Source organism: Indicator indicator, chromosome 1, assembly GCF_027791375.1.
Source record: "Indicator indicator isolate 239-I01 chromosome 1, UM_Iind_1.1, whole genome shotgun sequence".
Lineage (NCBI taxonomy): Eukaryota > Metazoa > Chordata > Aves > Piciformes > Indicatoridae > Indicator > Indicator indicator.
In genome coordinates, this window is record NC_072010.1 from 17392271 (window position 1) to 17416422 (window position 24152).

General features: G+C 39.9%; 1 protein-coding gene across 1 annotated transcript in view; it reads right to left on the reverse strand.

Annotated features, from left to right (window-relative positions):
* Positions 1–17279: 17279 nt before the first annotated feature.
* CWF19L2 (CWF19 like cell cycle control factor 2) overlaps positions 17280–24152 on the reverse strand; it is a 77412-nt gene continuing 70539 nt past the window's right edge. The window contains exons 15-18 of the mRNA XM_054384371.1: positions 22553–22708; positions 21164–21244; positions 18395–18496; positions 17280–17420 (exon numbers count right to left, since the gene is read on the reverse strand). Of these exons, the coding sequence (XP_054240346.1) occupies positions 17280–17420; positions 18395–18496; positions 21164–21244; positions 22553–22708 (480 nt within the window). The remainder of the gene's footprint in view (positions 17421–18394; positions 18497–21163; positions 21245–22552; positions 22709–24152) is intronic.

Below are 24152 nucleotides of genomic sequence, written 5' to 3' on the forward strand. Positions count from 1 at the left end.
GCCACTCTGCCTGAAGTCAGTAGCATTACATGGGGTTGGTGTGATCCAAGTGCAGGACCTGGCACTTAGCTTTTTTAAACCTCCTACAACTGACCTTGGGCCATAAATCTTCCTCCAGCACTTCTCTGCTGATATGCATTTGAATATGATATCCCTGGAGACATTTCCTTTTCCTTATCTAATGCAACTTCCTAGCAAAATGCAAGGGTCCTGATGTCAATGTGCTTACCATCTCTACTCCCTTATACTGTACTTGCCAGGCTGAAGCATTTTTGTGTACATGGACTTTGAATTACTTAAGTCAGTTTTACACACACTGTAAAAGATCCAGATGCAGACTGATTTCACAGTCTAGTAAACACAAAACACCAAGTCAGCTCACTGAGGACAGCTCTTATGGCTGAACTCAGTTTTAAAGAAAAAAACAACACACCTGTTCACTATTCACTTGCCCCACACTGTGCTTGTCCTGCTTAAACCTGTTAGGACCAGCTATAGCAAACCTTTCTTGTAATGGGGACTAAGAACCATTAGTGCACTCTTTGTATGCTGGCAAAAAAGATATAAGCACTTGGAATTGCCCCAAGTTATCAAGGATTTTGCAGCTGAGCAGGGAGGGTTTGACCTGGTACCCATAAAAACTCAGTTCTCCCCCACCTCTTTCATCAGCTTGTGTTTCTCTCTCTTTGAATTGCAAGCAGTTTGGGCCAGGCAAAATCTTACTAGGTGTACAGAGTGTCTAGTGTAGGAGGTTACCTAGAGCCTAAACCAATCAAACAGCTATGGGGTTTCTGCTTTTGCCTCCCTTCCCAATGCTTTTCGTGCTAACTCTAGTAGGTCTAAGAAACGTTATGTCTTAGGAGAGTTTACCTTTGACTAAGGCATCTGCACATATTTAAACTCCTGGATAATTTTCTAAGCACTATCCTGAATGTTGAATGTTAGCTTGAATCAATTTTCAACAAGTGTGTTGGAAACTGCTAAATCATACAAGATTTATAATGGGAGTGAGCCAAAGACCATAAAATATCTGCAGAGCATTACAGCATTATGGAGTCGTATGCCTCCAGCATTGTTTTCATACAAAGTGAGGAATAAATTTAGAGTGAGCCACAACATCTACAAGAAGCTGACTCATTTACACAGGAGGAATAAATTATGTTAAAGATCAAAATGCGCTAATGCTTCTTAATATAAAAAACATATTTGATAGATTAGCACGAGTCCTTGTTAGGTGATGCTGTCCTGAAGAACCCAGAAAAAGCAAGTTAAGAGCTAGTACTGTCTATGGACAGGCCCAGAAATCTTTATTGCTAGGCCACAGCAACACACACTGGCTTGGGTAAAAGGCTAGGAGAAAACAGGCTTCTCCAAGCTCCTTGGGTTGAATATATGTCAGTGAGTTATTTCTGCAATCTTTACTTAAACTGTTGAAGGAAACTCCTCTTCATATAGTTTCACAAAGACTAGTTGTCTTTTGGAAAAACACCTTAAAAGAAGGCAGAGCATATCCTGTGCCAGGGAAAGGCAGCCTCTCTTCACCCTAACCACACTGTTGAATTCACTAATTAGCAGAGAAAAGGCATTTCAGATACACTGTGATCTGTAGGTGCAGAATAATTAGGATAACACTTTACTTGCTCAATGGTAATACATGCCACATTTGAAACCAAACAACTACCCCCAAACACATTGCCTTCTGCTTGTATTAAGGCAGCAAGCAGAATTAATGAAATCACAATTGTCTCTGCAAAGGCGAAAGCCACCTCAGTTAGGCAGACAGATTCCCCAAACCACACCCTGAAAATGAGCGAGGACTCTGGAGAAGAGTATTTCACCTACAAATTAGAAGAGTTGACTCAGACCTGTCCAAAATGCTTTTGTCTCTCTAATCTTTATAATGATCAGGGGCAAAACTAAGAGGAAAAACATTCACTCTTGGACTCTTCTCTATATTGCTTTTCCAATTTTTCCTCTTCCTTCTTATTTTTAAACTCCATTTTTGTACTTAATCTCTGAGAAAGCTCAGCAAACTCACTCAGCATATTTTCAGGGCCATCAGTGCTCCTTCATTCCAACTTTCCCCGCACTCCTAGAGCAACTTCCCCTTCTCTGCCATGCCTCGCTTTTGGGATCAGCAGTTAGCAGAACTTCCCATCACAGAAGAAATATCACCACCAAAACTATTAATCACAGCTGCACCACAGGTGGGAGCAGACATTAGGCTGTAACTAGAGGCAGACAGAAAAACAAGGTTATTTTATTAGCAAGCTTCAGTTCTAAAGGCTGAACATCACTCAGATGGATAATTGCAATTCCTTCTGGCTTCCAAACAACACAGAGTAAACCAGCAGCATTTTCAAGAGGCTGTGTCCAGCAGCACTGTGCAAAGCATGTGATGGTGGAATACATGTCTGCAAGTGGTCTTTTGCTTTACGTGGTCCTGGCTGCACCACAACATGCATCACCTAGTTCTGCCTTAAACCCCACAGTATTATTGCTGCTCTTGTTCGGCATGTGCAGTAGTTTCTCTAGAATTTTCCACCCATCTTCTCCTCAGCTCAGGAGTCAGTAGGTCCTGGAGCTGTGGACAATGGAGGATTCTGTCACTAGAAACCCAAGGTGCATTTTGCCCTCAGCCAACTCCCAGGATGCTCTATGGCCACTAAGAGTCATTCGATTATGCCCATGCCTTTGATACCATATTCTTAGAACATTCAGGAAAGCCAGTCAGCTACAAAGTCTTCTTCCAATACCTCTGATGTTTGCAGGATTGGCCAGTAGCAGGGCTTGGGATGTATCCAGACACACAGACACACGCAGAAGACACTTGACACAGCCTGCCACACAGAGTAACCCACACAGCATGGCCTTTGCCATCATCCCCACAAACACCAACATTTCCCATATACAGACACCAATTGCTCAGTCCTATCCCTTCTCTCCACCTGGTCAAGACTGAAGCTCAATAGTAAGAACACTCATGCCTTTGCTCTCCAGGTTCACAAGCATACCCACATTCACAGATCCCTCAGATGTCAGCACAGCCCCTAGGTCCACTAAACATCCGTGAATGAAATCTACTTCCCCTTCCTCCATACATAGGTCTGCTCCTACCCACGAGTTCACCCATCTTGATGCTCTTTAGCAAAACAGATGCACACACTCACACACTTATCTCACAGGCACTCCAGACTCACCAACCCCTCAAACATCAGCACAGGCTCTCAGTCCACCTAACATCCATGGCCATGCCCAAGAACATTACCCAGCCACCAATTCAAATCTCAAGTCTTTTTGGGAGGCAGGTCTCCTCCAGCCAGTCCAGTTCAAGGTTTGCTGGCAAACACATGCATGTACCCACACAGAATTCAATTCACTGCAGAGATTACATCAGTTTCACCACAGAAGGATTTCCTAGTTACCAACATTTAGAGTCTCTCATATACAAGCTGTTCTCTCCAGCTCCTGATAGCTAGACCCCAGATCCTGGGACCCACAGCCTCTTTTTCAGCTACTAGTACTGAGACCTCATAATTCTAACAGCATAGTGAGACTACAAAGAAAGAATGGTTCAGGAAAGGATTTAAGAAGATTGGATAAATGTGGTGGTCAGACACAGGGCTCAGTTCAGCCCTATCCAGCCAAGATTTTTATCCCTCCTCTGCACTGCCTCATGCTTATTCTTTACCCATCTGCTCGGATCAGTCTCCTTCTCCCAAACTTACTGTAATAGCTTCTACATAATCCCACAAACCCCTTCTCACATACCATAAGACTGACATAGGCCCACAAGCCTCCTCAAATATGCAACAACATTCATAATAATCATGTTTTCCCTCTTTGTCACTGACAATGCTAAGGGTGGTGTCTTCAAGGCTGTGCCCAAGTAGTTCCAAGTATTCCAAGTATTCATGTTGAACAAAACAAGTACCCATAAACACAGCTGTGGCATAAGAGGAAAAGTTATCTTTTTGCACCTCAGTTTCTCATCTCTAAACAATAGGCTAATGGTCCTTTCTTTCCAATGGATGATTTCTTTGAGATAGAAACTGTTCTTGTTCTGCATATTAACAGCATTTCTTATCTGACCCTGTTGGAGACTCAAATAGTAACAAGAGGAGTCATTTTTTTTCTTCTTCAAAATCACTTGTGTTTCATCAAAGAAAGAAATATTAGAAAATAGTCATCATGCTAACAGAAAACAGAATTAGTTGTCCACAGTCTATGTAATTAGCAATGAGCAAACTGAAATGGAAACATTACTGCATATTGTTTCAAAGTCCTAAGCAGTTCTATCAGAACAAAGCTGTTGCAAAAATAAAATAACAAATCCCAAGGATATATAAACACTTCTGCTGTAATTGCAATTGCAACAGCAGTCAGGATTCATATAAAACCCACATAATCTTCTCAGACTTAGGGAACTATCTGGCTACTTCCTGTTGGAAGGACAGATGTCACATCTTGGGATATTCATCAGGAGCCAGGGGCTCTCCTTAGTCCCTTGAACAATGGTTAAAAAGAGGAGAGACTTTTTTTTGCAAAAGCAGAAAATCATAACTCCATAATGAAACTCTTGCCCTCTACAGCTGTGTGTTATTTTTTAAAGAAACTCTATTTGGTGATGTATTTTCATGTAGTATTAAACTGCTACAATTGGTATATTAAAAATGCCTTCTGGAAAAGCTTATTTTTATTTGGGTTCTTGTAGTGCATCCAGAAATATGAGCCACAAGGAACACTAGATCCTCCAAAGATAGATATCATATCTGAAACTGTATGCCCCCTGTTAGAATAAGTCCAGAGCTCCACACCAGCAGCTCTTCTTCTGGGTTGTGCTCAGCATAAGTACAGAGCTTGGAGCTACTCTCGCCTAGGATTCCTGCCAGTATCTGACAACTTGACTGAAAATGCTGCACTACCCACAACAGTGTGAAGCAAGAGGGTTCAGAGGCTTGTGCTAGGGAAAGCAGCAAAAGTCCACCTGAATTAACTAAATAAAATGATTGCCAAAAGTCAGCAGGAATTAAAGACAGGAGAGGTTAATCAGTCAGACAAAGAGGCTACTGATGTAACCTAGCAGCCTTTGTGCAAGAAGCACGTAAGAACTGCAGCTCAACTGTGAACACAACTGTGGCCTAATCAGGGGGTAAAAAAAGCCACAAAAAGTATGCTGCTCTTCCCATGTTCTTCTCATGAAGGGTAGGGGAGAAAGAAGAAGAGGGATGTGACTACTACTGCAATCTACATCCTTCACTCTACCACCTGCTGTATGTAATCATCTTGTGAAAGGTAGCAGAGCTACACTCTTGTAGCATCCCATGAGGCTACACACAGTGCCTCATCCCATCTTGAGCAAAATGGTCTTCTAAGGCCCTTCATCTTGACCGGGCATTTGAACACAAATTCAAAATCATTTCCTTTTGGCCAAAACGATCTCCTCGTGTTCTCCACATTTTCAGGGTTGTGCTAAGGCTTTACAAATCACATATCCTGAACCTAATAACCAAGTGACATTTAGTAGCATTGTAGGAATTGTCTGGATCCCAGTGCTATATGAGACCAAGGCAATGGATTGAACAGTGGCATGAACCAACATTTTCAGGGTTTCACTATCCCAACAGATTTCTTATGGAAGTATCACACACAGCTTACAGAATCATTAAAATTCCACACATATCTATTGCTTCCTCTGTAGGCCATTCAAAGAAAAGAGATCTCAAGAAATCTTCCTAATCTTTTTTCCCCCTTTATTTCCAGTTCTAAGGTATAGGTTAGAAGAGTGTACGTCCCTGGGTTCACTTTAGTCTGCTTTTTGAAACGTTTTTCTTCTGCAGGTCCTCTGGAAAGTTGCATTTGGCTCCTGAAATCCAAGCACTAGTTTATGTGAAAACTTACCCCCAGTTAAGATCCTGTGCCTTTGGAAAGAGGAGCCTTCAGTTCTCCCAGTAGTTCCAATCTCTCATTAGGGCACTAAACTATATTAACAAACATTAAACATTCAATACACATTAAACATTCAATACACATTAAACATTCAAAATGTGAAACACATTAAACTTTCCCATGTTTAATAAGACACAATTTGGCTAATCTCTTATAAGAAGAAAATTCAATACTATTGTGATGGCTGCTGCAAGTCTCACAGTAGAAAAGTTATGTTCTATAGGATATAGCTCCTACATAGGAGAAAAAAATAATGACAATAATTTTCTGCATAGAAATATAAGCCACAATGCAGCCTTCCTGGATCAGAGGTGCAACAATGCAAGTGTCTACATGTGAGGCAAATGCAAGTTCCTATTGCAACCCATGGAGAGCCAGTCAGGACGTGGAGTTTACTGACTCATCCCAAAAACACCACCCACACTCAGCAGGCTGAATCATTCTCTCGACTCCACTTGTTGCACTGACTGTAACAGGAGTTTAGACACCTTCTTATACAAGTGCTGAATCAGCCCCCTAAATTTAAGGTGAGATATCTGCTTCTTGCATCTCACCATTGATTAGTAAAAGCCTACACTTCTTGATACATTTCTTGGTGAAACTACAGAACTCATTCCCAAGCAAGTTCTGAAGGTTATACGATGGTTGATGTTTATGTGTCAGCATGGGTAATGTCTTCAGATGCTTCTCAGGAGGAAAGGTAAATTATACAATGCAAAAACTGGACTTGAGACAGAAGGGTTGAGATGTATCTACAATCCACAACTGCATATCAGGACATTTGAAAGAATTTTCTTTCCCCATAGGGGCAGTGCAGATACCAAGTTTCAAGCGGTTCCATGACTTAGTTGGGAAGAAACACAAAATTACTGAGGTATTCAGGCCTTCACTACCTCTTATTGAGGACTGCCTTAGAAAGAATACATAAATTGTTCCAGTACTGAAACAATTTCTCCTCTCAGAGGGCTTTTCACATCAGAAGGAAGAAGGATCTTTGAAGATGCAGATACAGAACTGCAGCTCGGTTTTTGGGTTTGTGTTTTGAATACTCAAGAGCCATTTTTCTGAGGTACTACAAAGCTTGTCAAAGGTGACAAGAAAGTACTGTAGGACTCCTGTCTACCTATGGTAGCTATGAAGCATAAACTGGCACAGGTGAGATTTTTTAGTTTTTTTCAGCAGTGATAGAAAACTGCAGAAGGGGAAAAAAATCATTAAAACACTCTTATTTGGAAGAGAACATCCTTTTGGAAACAGATATGGATTACTTAACTATAGAGAGGGGACACAGATTACCTTCACAATCTGAGTATTTTGCTTCCTGCAGCAATGTGGTTTATCTACCTTAGGGAATTTGGGACTAAAAAAGGCTTCCTGGCCACGAAAGGGTACGAAACTACCCTGCACAGAAAGCAGGGTTTGTGCACTTCAAAACAATCTTTCTGCTGCACAGATTACCACAAGGATAGTGAAAATTACACTTTCACTAGTCACTAGATCCACTTCACATCTTAGCCCATCTGATTTTATCTCTGTATATTCCCATTATGGCCTCACATAGATCACCAGTAATTTTCCTTTCCAGAATTTAGAAATGGATTATCATCCCTCCTATTAAATGCTGCCCTGCACTGACCACATCTAAGCCAGAGGGACTGCATGGATGTGCAGACCTCCACAAGTTCTCATCTTTCTGTGGATTGTTGCTCATTAGCAAAACAAGAGTGAAAACACCAATGTTCCACTACTCCAAGTATTTTTTTCTGCTAGAGCCTGAACTCCTTAGGACATGGGTGGCCTAGTTACATCAGTGTGCAATACCCAGTGTAACAGTAGATTTGGTGTGCTGCATGCTAATAGCAATACGATATTCACAAATTCTAAATCATAATGTCTTTGTTGTATGTGAGAAACATATAAGGAGGCCAGGGATCTGCACCCCAGCACAGCAGTGAGAAGGATTTTGCCAGAAGGATGACAGTTAATCACCTTTACCACAAAAGAGATCTCTCCAGTTTCAAAGGGATGGAGGGAGAATGAATCCCACCACTGACTATCAGTAGGGACTATGAATCAGTAGGGGAGTCAGACCTCAATGCCTCCAAACAAAATAAAACTTTGAACTAATTAAATTGCTAAATCAAAGAATTTAAAGGAATTGAAATTTTCTGCTGGGTGTGCTGTCAAACTGACCTAGTGACTCAGCAAGCCAAATTATTGGCCTGTACTGTGATGTTATTTGGGGATTCAGGTTGGTGTTCAGACATGCTGTTAAAGGCTAAACTAAAATAACAATTTTCACACAAAATTTCCAGGCCTGCAGTTTTAAAAGGTCCTGCTGTCTGTCATTAAACAAGTGGGAATTCAGTGCAAAAAAATAATTGGATACTGTGTCACCACACTAGAAGTTTATTAGTAAATATCCTTAATAAAATAATCCAGATGTGGAACACACTCCCTGAGAAGGTGAAAGTGATCACCTTTAGATTATTCCTCAAGACCTTGTATTACATTCTTCCTTCAGAAGAGGGAGATGATCAGTGATCACACACTCCCATCTTCAATAAACAGACCCTGGCCCCAAGACCTCCACCTGTTAGTAAAGGGAAGAACACAGGGGTCCACTGACCTCCAAGGATCAGGCAGCACCAGTCTTCTTAAACAAGAAGAATTCATACACAGAGATGCTCAGCATGATACCACACAGGAGAAGCATTTTTGCTGGCACCCTCAAATTAGCAGACATACTGCAGGCAACATGTCACAGGGAAAAAAAAACAACAGGGCGCTGAAAAGTGCAGAGCCAGAAATCTCCTGTGAGCATGAACCACGTTAAGCAGAAGTTGTAAAAAGAAGCCTGTGTTGCTCAAATGACGTGCGGAAGCTAATTTAAGAAAATGAAACATCGTCATTTTATTGCCCTAAATAATGCAGCCATATGTGCAAAACACCACAGGACTGGTAATGACAAAAATGAGGAATCATCTGATTACAAAACCAAAAGAGCTCTATGAGCAACCAAGAAATGAAGACTTCTTTTAACAGCAGCAGTTTTACAGAAAACTATTGTTATTGACAAAATACTTCCCAATGGTATGGCCTTTCACGCAGGGGACCTTAAACAAGAGTTTTCCCGTTAAAAGAAATTCGTTGCTGGATATTTAAGGTTGCTGACAATTTTTTTCACCAAAGCAATCATTCCAAATTTGGCCTCCTATGGTGTAAAACCAATTTCTTCACTTTCCTGTGCAACACCAGAGCAAGGTGACAAGAAGAGATGAGATGTTCCGCAACTGTAAATGGCACTGGAAGCCTTTACAGATGCTTTTGGCTCCCACATTCATGGCTAGCTGTTGCCTGACTTCTTGCCTCTCGGTATCATGAGTCATACTCTATTCCCAAGAAGCATCAGTTCTGCTACTGGAAAACAAACAAACCCCCACTTTTATTTTCTCTTGCTTGTTTCCTGTGAAACTGTAATTGTTTATAGCTCTTTAGGATCTCTGCTAATCACTTTTTGTTTGGATTTACAAATCTGTGTAAGTGACATGTAAGACCAAGGCTTGTTTATCAGTACCCTCGAATAGGTGACAAAAACATCCCTTTCCTAATCTTATGCTCCTGTGATAAACAAACTGAACTGTCAAGCAAAGAACATACACAAATTCCCTAGAAAACACAGGCCATGCACAATGATGGACTCTGAGGATGAATTAGTGAACTCCACTACTCCAAGAGGAGAGGCTGGAGCATCTCTCCTATGAGAACAGGCTATGAGAATTGGGATTCTTCAGTTTGGAGAAGAGAAGGCTCTGAGAAGACCTTATTGTGGCCTTCCAATATCTGAAGGGAGCCTACCAGAAAGCTGGTGAAGGACTTATTAGGCTGTTGGGTAGTGATAGGACTAGGGGGAATGGATCCAAGCTAGAGGAGGGGAGATTTAGATTAGACATCAGGAAGAAGTTCTTCACTGTAAGGGTGGTGAGATACTGGAACAGGTTGCCCAGAGAGGTAGTGGAAGCCCCATCCCTGAAGGTATTTAAGGCCAGGCTGGATGTGGCTCTGGGCAACCTGATCTAGTGGAGGGTGTCCCTGCCTATGGCAGGGGAGTCGGAACTAGATGATCCGTGGGGTCCCTTCCAACCCTGACAATTCTGTGTGATTCTGTGTGAAGACAGAGTGACTCCACCTGTGCCACTTCCAGAAAATGCTCTTCAGCCTGTTCTCAAAACCTCCAGATCCCAGAGCTGTGGAGCCTAGAGCAGGGTACTGGAGGCCACTGGCTGGAGAAGACATATCACACACATTCATATGTTAGCATAGCATATACTAAGAAAACAAAGGAAGCTGCAGCTGCTGTCATCCTTATCTGTCTGGGTTATAACAGGCCACGTTTCCAACATGGACAAGTTTTGCTCATCTTTCAGCAAGTTGCTTCCAGCTCTTCTGAGCTTTCTTCAAGGGAAAAAAAAAAAAGTATTTTTCATAGTCCTGAAATACAAGTGTGTCCCATACTAACTTCATTCCATTTCTGCATTTTGTGCTTCTCCATGTTGAGCTCTTGCAGACTAAGGTTGCAGGTACCAGTGGGAAGGCAATGCTGCAACTGACATATGGTCTCTAATGCAAATAGAGCCAGGATTCTGCAACCACCTGGCCAAACACTTCACGAACTAGCCTGTTCTAATTTAGAAGAAACCTGTATCATCATCATCGTGTATTTTCACATCTCACTGCCTTAAAAATAAGTATTAATGTTTAAATCACAGCAGTTCACAGAAAACAAGATAAAGAGCCCTGAAGTCAAATGGGAGAAGTGAGCATTATAGCAAACTTGCTTCCTACGAATGCTGTGAAACTGTTCTGTGAATCAAGAGCAGGAAAATGGTGGAGTCATAGAATCAACCAGGTTGGAAGAGACCTCCAAGATCATCCAGTCCAACCTATCACCCAGCCCTAAGCAATCAACTAGACCATGGCACTAAGTGCCTCATCCAGTCTTCTCTTGAATGTCTCCAGTGATGTTGACTCCACCACCTCCCTGGGCAGCCCATTCCAATGGGCAATCACTCTCTCTGTGAAGAAGTTCCTCCTAATATCCAGCCTATACCTCCCCTGGCACAACTTGAGATTGTGTCCTCTCGTTCTGCTGCTGCTGGTTGCCTGGGAGAAGAGACCAACCCCCACCTGGCTACAACCTCCCTTCAGGTAGTTGTAGACAGCAATGAGGTCACCCCTGAGCCTCCTCTTCTCCAGGCTAAACCCCAGCTCCCTCAGCCTCTCCTCAGAGGGTTTGTGTTCCAGGCCCCTCACCAGCTTCATTGCCCTTCTCTGGATACATTCCAGAACCTCAACATCTCTCTTGAATTGAGGAGCCCAGAACTGGACACAGTACTCAAGGTGTGGCCTGACCAGTGCTGAGTACAGGGGCAGAATAACCTCCCTTGTCCTGATGGCTACACTATTCCTGATACAGGCCAGGATGCCATTGGCTCTCCTGGCCACCTGGGCACACTGCTGGCTCATGTTCAGCCTACTATCAACCAGCACTCCCAGGTCCCTTTCTGCCTGGCTGCTCTCCAGCCACTCTGTCCCCAGCCTGTAGTGCTGCTTGGGGTTGTTGTGGCCAAAGTGTAGAATCCTGCACTTAGCCTTGTTAAATTTCATCCCATTGGCCTCTGCCTGCCCGTCCAGCTTGCCAAGGTCCCTCTGCAGGGCCCTTCTACACTCCAACAGACCAACACCTGCTCCTAACTTGGTGTCATCTGCAAACTTACTGATGATGGACTCAATTCCCTCGTCCACATCATCAATAAAGATATGGAATAGCATGGGACCCAGCACTGATCCCTGGGGGACACCACTAGTGACTGGCCGCCAACTGGATGTGGCACCATTCACCACCACTCTCTGGGCCTGGCCCTCCAGCCAGTTCTTGACCCACTTCAGAGTGAATCTGTCCAAACCACGAGCTGCCAGCTTTGCCAGGAGCTTCTTGTGGCAGACAGTGTCAAAGGCTTTGCTGAAGTCCAAGTAGACTACATCCACAGCCTGCCCTGCGTTCACCAGGCGGTAACCTGATCATGAAAACAGATCAGGTTGGTCAGGCAGGACCTGCCCCTCCTGAGTCCATGCTGGCTGGGCCTGATCCTTTGGCCATCCTGTAGGTTCTGTATGATTTCACTCAAGATGACCTGTTCCATAACCTTGCCTGGCAATGAGGTCCTCACAACTCACTTGCATGGCCTCACTTCCCATCATTAAAAGACAATCCAGGCTTTCTAGCATGGCTGTTTTGTTAGATAGGTACTCATTGACCTTTTTAAAGTTAATTATTTAATATGCCAGAATGATATTACTGTTCTCATTTACCAGTATTCCTGTTTGATTTGTACAAAAATGTACTAAGGAAGACAAGCACACCGTTTAACTGCAAGACTGAACTTGTTTTTCATTAGGAGAGGAAGACAACAAAATTATCACAGACAGCAGTTCCCACCAAGATTTGATTTGGAAGCTTTGCACAGAAGCTAAATATAAGACTGCACAGTTCTAAGTGGTTTAAAACAGTACTCATGGACAAGGAGCCCTTCAAGGAGGTGAACAGGAATTGAAGTAAAGAGGATCTCAGGGGCACACAAGCAGCTGGGATCCGAGAGTACCTTCTCAGCAACAAAAAGCCCAGGTTCTGGGTTAGAGCATGGGATGTACGGAGGCATGGGAGCAAATTCATTTGGTTCAAAGGGACAGCAGTTTTGCAGCTGTTGGTCAAAGCCTTCAGACATGAAGCTGTTTGCAAAGAATTGTGAAGATGAAAGTCCTGAGGATTAAGATTTCCTTAAAGGGCTTCACACTTTTTTTCAGCTTTAAACTAAGATTTTAAGCAGTTTCATGTTCAGTAGGAAATACGGAATGCTATTTATCCACACAATCTTCCAGGCAGCTATATAGAGACAAGAACTACTCAGATGTCAGGTGAATTCCACATAATTGGTTTCCTTTCTGAAACTAGCCAACATATTTTAACTCTGAAAATAGCCCAAAAGCTTCCCACAACAGACTACACGTCAGGAAAAGCAGATAGCTGTTTCACAGAAACCTCTTGAGAAGCATGTGCTGTTTGTAAAAAGAGATCATAGCCAAATTCTCTGTCCACTCTCTGCCTTCAAAAGCAGAATAAGTCGTTCAGAGCTTTTAAAATCCCAAATCTGTGTTGTAATTACAGCTTAACGCTTTCTCCAGAGCTCTCAGGATCAGCCAGCAGTACACAGTCTGAAATTCAACCAACCTGTTTGGAAATCACTGCAAAGTACTCATGGTATATAACTTCAGCTGTCTCTCAAAATTTCTCCTGGGTGGTGGTCCTCTCACTATTTGCCAATAGTAAAGAAAGTAGTCAATTTGCCCTACCAAAACCAACCAACCAAATCAAAACAATGATAACAAAAACAAAGCACACACACGCAAATCCAAACAAATAAAAAAACCCCAACCCAACACACCACCAAAAAACCCCAAACAAACCAACCAAAAAAGCTCCACTACAAAAGGAGGAGAGAGAAGTAAATAGAGTGGAATAGACGAGTGAGAACTACCTGTTTGGAAGAACACCAATAACAGCAGAAAGCCTTGCTTTCCATTTTTGCTGAATTTACTGCAGCTTAAATTAACCTCATTTTACATTACCTCAGCTTACATCAATGTATGACATCAGACAACTACCCTGAGATCAACCAACCACTCTGACATCAAACAAGCACTGGTTAGGAATAAGAATACTAATAGCATGGCAGCTTTTGTACTTTGTTTTGTAGCTATGATGATCCTGTTTAGCTCATTTTCCCCAAGACAGACCTATCCTGGGAATCTTAAAGGTAATAAGGACAGAGACAATGTCTGCTCAACTATAGCACCCATCCTGCTTCTCTCTAGAGAACATAGTCTCCTTCTCTGGAGACTTTCAAAACCCATCTGGATGCGTTCCTGTGTGGACTACCCTAAGCGATCCTGCTCTGGCAGGGGGGTTGGACGTGATGATCTCTGGAGGTCCCTTCCAACTCTGATATAACTGTGATACTGTGATATAATCGAATAAGAGGTTCTGGAGTTTGAGTTCCTGCTCAGATTTCAACCAGGGCTAGAGCAGCACTAATTGCACTAGTGCAAGCACATCCTCCTGGAAACCACTGAAAAGCCTGGAATGCAGGTGAGAGGACAATTCCCTCAGCATAGCAAGGAAATACAAAGGAGGGGAGTACTTTGAGTACTGCTGACTTGATAGCAAGGTGTTACGGATTGAGTTGAACCTGCTGTTGTTATTCATACCACGCCATAGTCACGTTAGCTTCAAAAAGTGAAAGTGCTAACTGGACCAAAGTATTATGGGCTTGAAGTTCAGATTGCAACATGGGAGGCTTCCTGTTCCGGTTGCTGCTTCTGGGTTCTTTGGGTGTTGTCTTTTCCGCTGGGATGGTGACAGGACAAGGAGGGATGGCGGAGTACTTTTCTGGCTTGGGCTTTTGGCTCACTTGCTGCTGCTTTGTGCCATGCTTTTTCTGCAGACAGGCTACAGTCGTTATGCATTTTGTACCATGTTTATCTGATTTTGGATCAGTAAACTCATTTTTCTATTTGTCTCAATCCTGAGTTTTCGTGTGCTACTTTTCCCTCACTTCTCTATTGGGAAAATGCCAGTGGAAGAGTAGCAGCACATACTATGTGTAAGGATCTTCCTTTCTGACAGGACAGGACATGGATATGTTCTAACACCTGCTAAATCACACACGTAGATTCACGTGAAGAGAGAAACCTCTTTTGCTCCTTGGTTACACCAAAAAGTATGTACGAGCACATTTATAGCAGTGTAAGAAATCCAGATCTCAATCTCTGTTCTCCCTAAAGATATCTGAATTTACATTTTCCCCCTCTTAGTGCCAAAGAATTTAGGTATTGGGTATTCTTCTGGATGAAGGAGCTATATTTAAAATATTTTAATATTTATTAGAGTAAGGACTGAAGTCTAAGCATACCATGCCTTCCACATAAGCACCCTTACAAGGTGCGTTCACTTTCATGGCTTCATTAATATTTAAAGATACTTATGAAGAGGAACTTGGAGATATGAAGGTCTGGTCTGTGACCAATTACAAGATTCTATTTTCAGTGTATGTGGCAAGGAGTTTCCTATTCTGATAACTTCTAATAGGGTAGGACACACTTTACTGTATCACTAGCTCGAAATTGTTATCCTTACTCCATATTTCAGAGTTCTTTCTGGTCCAAAGAATGCCAGTAGCTTTGCTGAAATTGGAATAATAAAATATACACAGACTGTGAGGCAGAGAGAAAGACTTTTCTACACACAAGTTTGATATCCTCTGTGAAATGGAGCACTTCCCTTTAGGAACAAATTTTGTGAGAAGTGGTATCATTTAGAAAAATTGCCTCTTGAGCACAGCATTGGATAAAGACTTTTCCTTTGCCTTAAAAGACTATCACTGCTGCTTCCCAGCTATCCTTCAGGAGATCAGGTGCAACTGCAAGCAACACAGGCTTTCATAGAAGGCAGTTTTCAGTCATGCTCTCACAAAAGTCTGCACTGTACTTAAATTTGCGTCAGAATTATCACATTCTAAGCAACTACAATTTCATGCTCTATACACTCTGTAATCTTTTCCAGTAGCCTAAGGAAGATCCAAACTTGCTGGATAACAGCAGAACTGGCCCTTTTATGCATAGCTTACCAGTAAAAAATTGTGTAAGTCACACATTAAAATCACTAAAATTATCATGAGGGCTCATTTTGAAGTTATTTCTCTTGCAGTGACACATGTACAAGGATTCTACAGAAAATAGTTCACCTCTACACTTATTCAACCTTGTAACATCAAGTGAACCATTTCTGAATTCGAGCAGCTCACAGATTTAACAGGGCTGTACAGGGCAACAGTTCATCAGGAAAAGAACAGGAAGCACACTGAGATACACAGTGCCTTAACTTCTCCTACGCTAAGGGCCTTCCACTTCCCATTTGGTGCCTTTCCTTGCAGCAGTGCAATCTTTTGTTGGCAAGTCTGCACTCTTTCCCTTATGCACTGGAAGGACACTGTCACAATGTTTTCATCCATGTCCTTCTGTCCTTGTCCTGTTCCTCCAGTTCTGCATCTGTGAAGCCCTAGTGTCCCATGGAAAGTGATTGAAACTGATGGAAGAATCATCCTTTTTCCCACCTCACACCTTCCTAACCCCATTTTGTAACTTCTACACAAAAGCAAAAACCCCAGATCTAATGAATAACACAGTAGGCACCAGTCCTTTAAACAGCAGGCAGGCATTTTCCAGTGACAACCATGCACAAAGCTTAATAAATCAATTAATGTGCAACTCTCGCTTCTCATCAGAGCGTGCTCCAATCATCACTAACAGCATCAAAAGCAGGAGCAACCAGCAGGGAATTTGAGCAGGTCTTGATGAAAACTATATAGTTATTATCAGAAAAGCGTTATGGCAGACCACCTGCCACACTTGAGGAGATGCTTGGGGAGAAGAGTCACCTGGGCAAACCTCTGTGATGACTTTCCTCTTTGTTAGCCATTGGAGAGTGTTTTCCCTTAAACTTCTTCCACTCTCCTCTCTTTGTTTTTTATTGTCAAATGTAATTGTTACCATTCAAGTTGTCGTTTGCCACCACCTGTGGACTGTCTCGATACCCTTCGTGCAACAGGTCAGCTTGAAAGATACTACTTCATCCCAAATGGAAGTACAAAAACATTGCATTAATTCTTGTGCAGGGGGCAGCAGCAGGTTTCTCAATCACATCCTGTATGGATGTTTGTGTTACTGGAATGACCACAACTTAAGAGAACAGAACTCAAAACCCCCAAATTACTTTTTGTATAGCTTTCTTCTGCAACGATGGATTTGTATTAATCAAGATGTTCTTAAAATGTACACCATTTCCTACAAAAAGCCACCAAGATAATTAAGCACTGGCTTGATGCCAAATACAGTACTAAAAAATAAATAAATAAAGCCAGTTGCCTCACAGATTATTAAAAAAGTCCAAAAGCAGAAGCTACATTTTGAAGAACTCCAGTGGCCAGGTGGATAGCATTATTTAGGCTCACCTAAAAAATGAAAAACTAAAAGCACCATACACTTCCACTTGTCAGGGTTATGAGCTCATGTGACCCATAGTACCCAAAACAAAACCAGGTAATCAGCAGTTAAACACTATTCTTGATTTTAACATTTATTAGCAATACATAACAAACTAGGGTTATTCTTAACATAATTTATGGCTTATACAGTCCTTGACTTCCGGGATGTACTCATTCCTTGTTTTTTGTAAAGTCATATGGTTTCCACCACTGTGCAAACTGCAACACCTTCTTTCTCTGATCCTCAAAGTTCTGTTTGACTCCTTTTCTCCAGAGCCGTGGTTCCAAGTCAAGCATGCCACCAATAATTTCCTTTGCAAGTAGAAGAAAGATAGACCATGACAAATGTAAAAAAGTCTATTAACTTAACACTACTTTACCATAGGATAAAGAAACATATTTTCAAATTATGTGATTATTTGTCACTGTTATAACTGTAGTTGCTAGATGGTTGCCTCAGCAACATGTTTAGGTACCACATAGCAATCCACTGCATAAACTGCAAAAATACCCTAACATTTGTGACTAAGAAAAGTTGAGAAAAAAGAAATCTGCCCACTTGGCTATTAACTCCTTTTGAAGTTGTGATTGTCCACAGTCACTTAATATTTTTGCAATACTAAGTCTTTGAATAAATGATTGATGTGACATAATAAGGGGAGACTTCATTGCAGCTTTTCCTGTATATACTATACTCTCTATAGTACATGGAGTAATTTAACCACAGAAGTGTTTTACTAGGAGTCATCTGTGAATCTGTGTTTATATACCCTAAGTTATTCAAACAGGAGTCAGTGCATTTACATGAGAATACTATAGCCATGAAAACTCTTAAATAGATGCAAGTATTTTCCATTATATTATACTATATTACCCCATAGTATATATACTATATATACTACATATATATATATGTACATATATACTATACTACATTACACTATATATAATATCATGTAATACTATGGTATTATACTATATTATATTAATTATAGTATATTATATGTCAAATATTTAGAGTTCCTATTCATTCAAAAGAAACATGGATCTAGGATCACATTCTGAGTATCAACCAGTGAAGAAATCAAATATGCCTTTATTCAACAAGTCGAGTTACAACAACTAACTAAGGAATGACAGCTAATAAACTGGGATAAGGTGTATCAAAATGACTGTTCACTGCTAGTAAGTTGGGATAAGGTACATCTAAATGACTGTTCTGGCAGCATCTGTTTTAATAATTTCAATTTTACAAAATGGTAAATTAATCTTCTACATGACAATACCTTTCCAAAGTAATGAGGAAACTTGTGTTGATCTTCAATGACATGAGCAAATCCTCCTTGAAGGCCAAAGTCCACAGAAAAGTATGGTAATCCTTTAGGAACCTATACACGCAAACCCACATTTTCAAATGTTTAGCATAATGTAGTCATTTAGTTAACTTCTCCACATCTTAATGAATTTCAAAGTGATTTTACAGTAGATAGTATCACATTTATTTTAAGCCATCTCTCAAACCAAGTATACGTAGTGGAAAACTGCAACAGAAACAGTGAAACAAACACATAAGGTGAACACCCTTACAGCTAGATAAAAAGATAATGAAAACTGAGAAGATGATTACCGGATGGTAGAACCTCCAGAACTGCTGCAGCACCAGGTAAGAGACTGGGGGAGACTAGGCAGCAGCACACACACTAAGCAAATGCCTTCCTGAGAGTTTAATAGTTCAGCTAGCCTACAGAGGAGATATTAATTACCCTGCCACAAGCAAAGACCCTTCAGTCTGACAGAGATGTCATTTATTGCTACAGTATTACTACTGTATTGCAAGTGATTTCTGATATTTCACTGCAAAAACTTATTTTCCACTCTTTTAAGTGTTGAGAATTTTCCTGTACAGATAAGATTTACAAAGCTTCAAATTCATAAGCATTTCCTCTGCTACAGTCCAAATAATGGTGATATTTTCAGAAGGCATGTTCCATATATTGTTCGAAAATTCATTCTAGAAATAATTAAGACTTAATACAGAGGGGCAATGTAGCATAGCAAGGACCATAAAGCATTTTAAACAAACTTAAAGAAAAAAAAAAACAAAACAACAAAAACAAAAGAGAAACAACCACAAACCAAAACATTAAATAAGGAAAGAATGGGTCAGTGGGTAACAGTTAAGGATTTTTTTGTCACAACAGCCCATATTGTGCCAAGTTTTGGACTGGTGACTAAACCAGTGTTGGTAAAATGTCATTGTTTCGGCTTTTGTTCTCCTGCCTGTGTCCTCTCAGCCCACTGTCCACACCCAGCTCCCTTGCAGCAGGAAGCAGAGGGAGAAACAGAGAAGGTCTTGCTGCTGTGCAAGGACTGCATGCTTATGCTCTTCCTCTGGACACCACAGTCTCAACTTCTACCCACAATCTACTTGTTATATTATGCCTCTGCCATGTCTGACATTCCATCCAGGCATACTACCTCCTAATGTAATTCTCCAACTTCCCAAAACTCATCTCTGTCTCTAAACTATACTCTCATATCTTCCTGAAGACTACAAGGCATTTCTTTAATCCTAAAATAATGTTAAAAATCACACGACTGTGCAATGATTTACACTCAGATGCATTGTATTGATTTAAAAGAAGATTCGTGACTTAATCTGAAAACAGGAGTACCTTCAAATGGCCACATAATAGTCCCAAAATGTATGGCTAAGAAGATATTTAAACAAATCAAGTGTTCTGATGCCCTACCATGTGTCAGGAAAATTTATTTGTGTCAGATGTCGACTTTCCCTGTTCTGAAACAGCAATGAACAGAAGATATGCAAAACATGACTGTTTTGTTTGCTGCCAAAACCCATCTTATGTTTAAAGTCTTCCCTAAGGTCCTTGCTTCAAATGAACTGAATTCTTGTCAGCACCCAATAGTGCTAGCAAACAACTAAATATTACCTTCTTTAAAACTATCTCCTACCTGCAGAAAACTACCATCAAATCCCATTTCTCTCTTTTCTTTCATAGACTGCACAACCTCTAAACTAGTTTTGTCAGTTAAGTTTTCTAACCTATGCTCTCCCCTTCTGTAACCCTCTCAAAATACTGCACCCAAAACCACATCCAAATTTTCCAGGTAAAGCCTCACCACTTTGAATAAGGTGACCCACAACTGACTACCATTACATTTCTATGACATTTTGGCTTACATGGCAGAATAAATTTTGTCTTTTTCCTACATTTGCTACTGCTGGTTTAATTCAAGAGTCATCACAATATACAAAACCTCTCCTACTATGCAGCCACCGAATCCCTTACTCACTTTCATTTAATCTCTTCCTTTGTCATATCAGGCTTTATGTTTCATTATTAAAACCCATCTCCTTTTTTTACTAAGCTAGGATCTTAATAGTGCAGAGCTGCTCTATTTACTACAAAATACTTTCAGAAAGCAAGTATTATTGTTACATAGTAGCAACCTACTTGTGGTAAAGTCTATAAACCACACATCTTTCACTTTATTATTAAACAGATGGAACAATCTTTGAACCTAATAGTTTCAGCAATTTCCTTTAAGATTTGTATATACAAAGATGTTTTGGTTTAGTATCCAGGAGACAGAACACTGTTGCTTTGTTTCAGAAAAAAAAAGACTTTACAATGCTATTTATATTTTTGCTTCATAAAATTAGCAACACAAAAGACTGTTCTAGGTCAATGAAAAAGACACATCACATTTTCTCCAGCAAAGTAATTTGCAAATCTTTGATCTACCTTAATTCTTACAGTTAATCAAGAAAATGATGCTGGTTCATGTTCTGAAAGTTCCAGCTTTGTTCTCAACCAATGCTTGCAGCTCACTCTACCAATTGCTGAAACAAATTGGAATCTTTTCCTTAATGTCAGTTAGGAGTTCACTCAGACTCTGAATTCTCCTAATTCCTATGCCATCTCCTGATGCACTAACCTAATTATGTCCCCTTTCTTCTCTCTTTGAAATAGTTAATATCAGAAAAAGATAAGAAGAATTTGCCGAGACATTCAGTGTTCATTACTTACAGATTTCCGAATATCTTTTGAAGAAAGATCAATTAACTTCTTGTTCACAGACCACTCTTCATCAGATTCCATTATAGCTTTCTGTAAAATCATTTTATCTAAATGTGAAAATAGTCCTTCATACAACAAGCAAAGAACTAACTTGCACTGCATTTATTTACTGACAAAGTAACTTTATTTTCAGTAACCTTCCTGATTTCCACAATTCGCTTTATAAAGGCACAGTATATTATCATAAAAATCATTTAATTTTGTTCCTCTGTTTTAAAAAAAACAAAAATTAACTTCTGCCTGACACAAATCATCTCTAATAAATTTAACCTAAATGGTCACAATCTCTTTTTAATAAGCTCATTATGCTGTATTAGCTTTTTTATTTCCCCCCTTTCTTAAACACTTAGAGGGAGAACACAGCTTAGAAAGCTGATTCTGCTTTAAAACCTTTAAAACTGTCTCTGTATCCTCCATGGTATGGAAGAGAGGATAGTATGTTGTGCTTACCATTTAGTTTCTTTGTATTTTAATCATGGAAACTTTTGAAAAAAATTTTATGCAGATGACATTGCATTAAATCTTGCTCTTTACCTTTCCTTTAATATTTAGACAAAACACAAGTTCTACCAGCACCTGAAGCACAGCAGTGACATCAACCAGGTGGTTAATTTGGTTTCAATATGGTAAAAGTTACTGTATTGCTGTTCATCAGACTGATTGCTCCACTTCATCAAAAGCCAATCACATTATTTCCAGAAAACAAACAAACAAAAAAGTTCCAAAGATTAAAAATGATAATTTATGTATAAAAAGCAAATAATGATCCAGTAATCCTGAAAGCTGAAAGCTGAAAGGCAAAAGTTCCAAGGAAAAGCTTCCAATGAGCCTTTACTTACAGGGTTAGGGGAAAGAGACCAAGAAAGGTATAGAGAAATATCTATCTTGCTGTCTAATGTTCATCAGAGGTCTAAGACCTTGGGCTTACTAAAATAAAATGGGGATGAAACATTATATATTGTTATTTCTTAAAACAGTTGTCATTATTTTCTTATTTTATGCTTGGCAAGGCACATCTATGGGGTTTTTAATTCTTCTACAGGCAAGTAAGAAATATTGTAATCTTTACAGCATTTCATGAACCTACAATTCTCTTGTCTTCTTCCAGTATTTGTCAGTGCAGTCAGACTTGAGACAACTGTATAGTGACAATAAAGCTCTTCCACTGACTTCCTGAAAAGCAGAATTTCCTCACAGGGCTTATTTTCAGATCAAGGAATATCATCAAAGAATGCATCTTTTCAAAAAACACTACCTCAATATCAAGAATGTTTTCCAGAAATAGATGAATTACAATAAATACATTCAAATGATCTAACAAAACCCATTTTTGTGTACCTTGAAGTAGATTGGAGCCATATCTCCTACTTCTTTTGGAAGAGGAATGCATTCATACACCATGTGATACCGTTTCTTCATACTCATGTTTGTTTCTAGGAACACACAGTCCAAGTCTTTAGCTTCAAACATTTTCACCAATGCATTTCGGAACCTCTATTTAAAAGGGGGGCAGAAAAAAAAGTATAACCTGAATTAACTTTTCAAACCTTTAAAAATAATATTTTATATTATTTCAGCAACAATATACTCAAAATCTCATAATAAAATGGATCACAGGAGCAATTGTACATGGAAAATTTTGTATTATTCAATTTAATATGTATTTTCCTATGCTACAAACTTAGGAAATCTAGAAAACTACTGTGAAATTCACATTGTAATTAACACTATAAACTTTGTTTAATAAATAACATGAATTTTTACAGTTAAAATTAAGACAATCTTGAACTTCATAACCATAATGCTCCATGAAAGAACATGGCTTTAATAGTAGGTCCCAAGCTTGCAGCTTCTAAAAAAGTAATGTCTTGTATTGACTATAGATACCATTATTCTTTCACTACTGCTTCCAATTACATTGCTAAAGAAGAAAAACAAAAAAAACAAACCCAGTAACATTTCCACAAGGCATGCTTGACCTTTAAGGAAAATATTAACATTGCCTCATCTTTCTTTTAAAAAAGAAATATTTAAACTGTCTATGAATATATTCACAGGATCAATGGATAATAGCTTTATGAACTAGTTGTATTTTCTACCACAGTCAAGTCTATCACAACACAGGAACTGGATTTGCTTATCTTTATCCTATTTTCCTTCTCATACAAATTTAGAAGAATTATCATCTATTTAGTTAAAAGAGGCTAGAATAAATAGAAGATACCGAATAAACATATTTATCACTTTTCCCATGCTCTGTTGTTCCTCCTGATCCCATTTGTTGCACTTACTTTCTTCTTATCCATGTTTCTTAAGCATTTCTCTCATACACAAAAGAAATTATTTCCCTTCCTGCTTGAGGGGAGCAAATTTTTTTCTGGGAAGTACAGTATAAAAATTACATCAGCCATGAGGATCAATGTGAGCAGCAGATTTGGAAAGTCAGAGAATCCATCTGCCAGACTTGAGGCAAGACAAATGCTCACTTAAACCATTTAAAACTCACGAACTAACCCGGTTTTAAATCTCAGCAACTGCAAGCAAGACTTTCTCTAGTCTCAAATAGTTTCCAATATTTTTATGTAAAAGGTTGCAAGTTGTTTTCCCCTTCTTATAGTTCTGATGGTAGGGGTAGGGATTGACAATCACTGTCAACCTCTTAGGCAGAAGGCTGTAATATTCCTCCTCTGATTTTCTAAAGAAAACAGAACTCAAAACCTTCAAAATGTCTTTATAAGAGAGTTCAAAAGCATGACCCATTATTCTTGGTACTTTATTTAGTAATTCTTTTCAAATCAGTAGGAAATTGCATTCTAACAGGGACCTTGCTGATTTGGAGAGAGAGACACTTCTCTCCCAATTGACATCCACCCAAAACCCACATCAGCTTAAACAACTTGAAGATATGTAAATAATGTATCTTCAGCTTTTGTTTCAT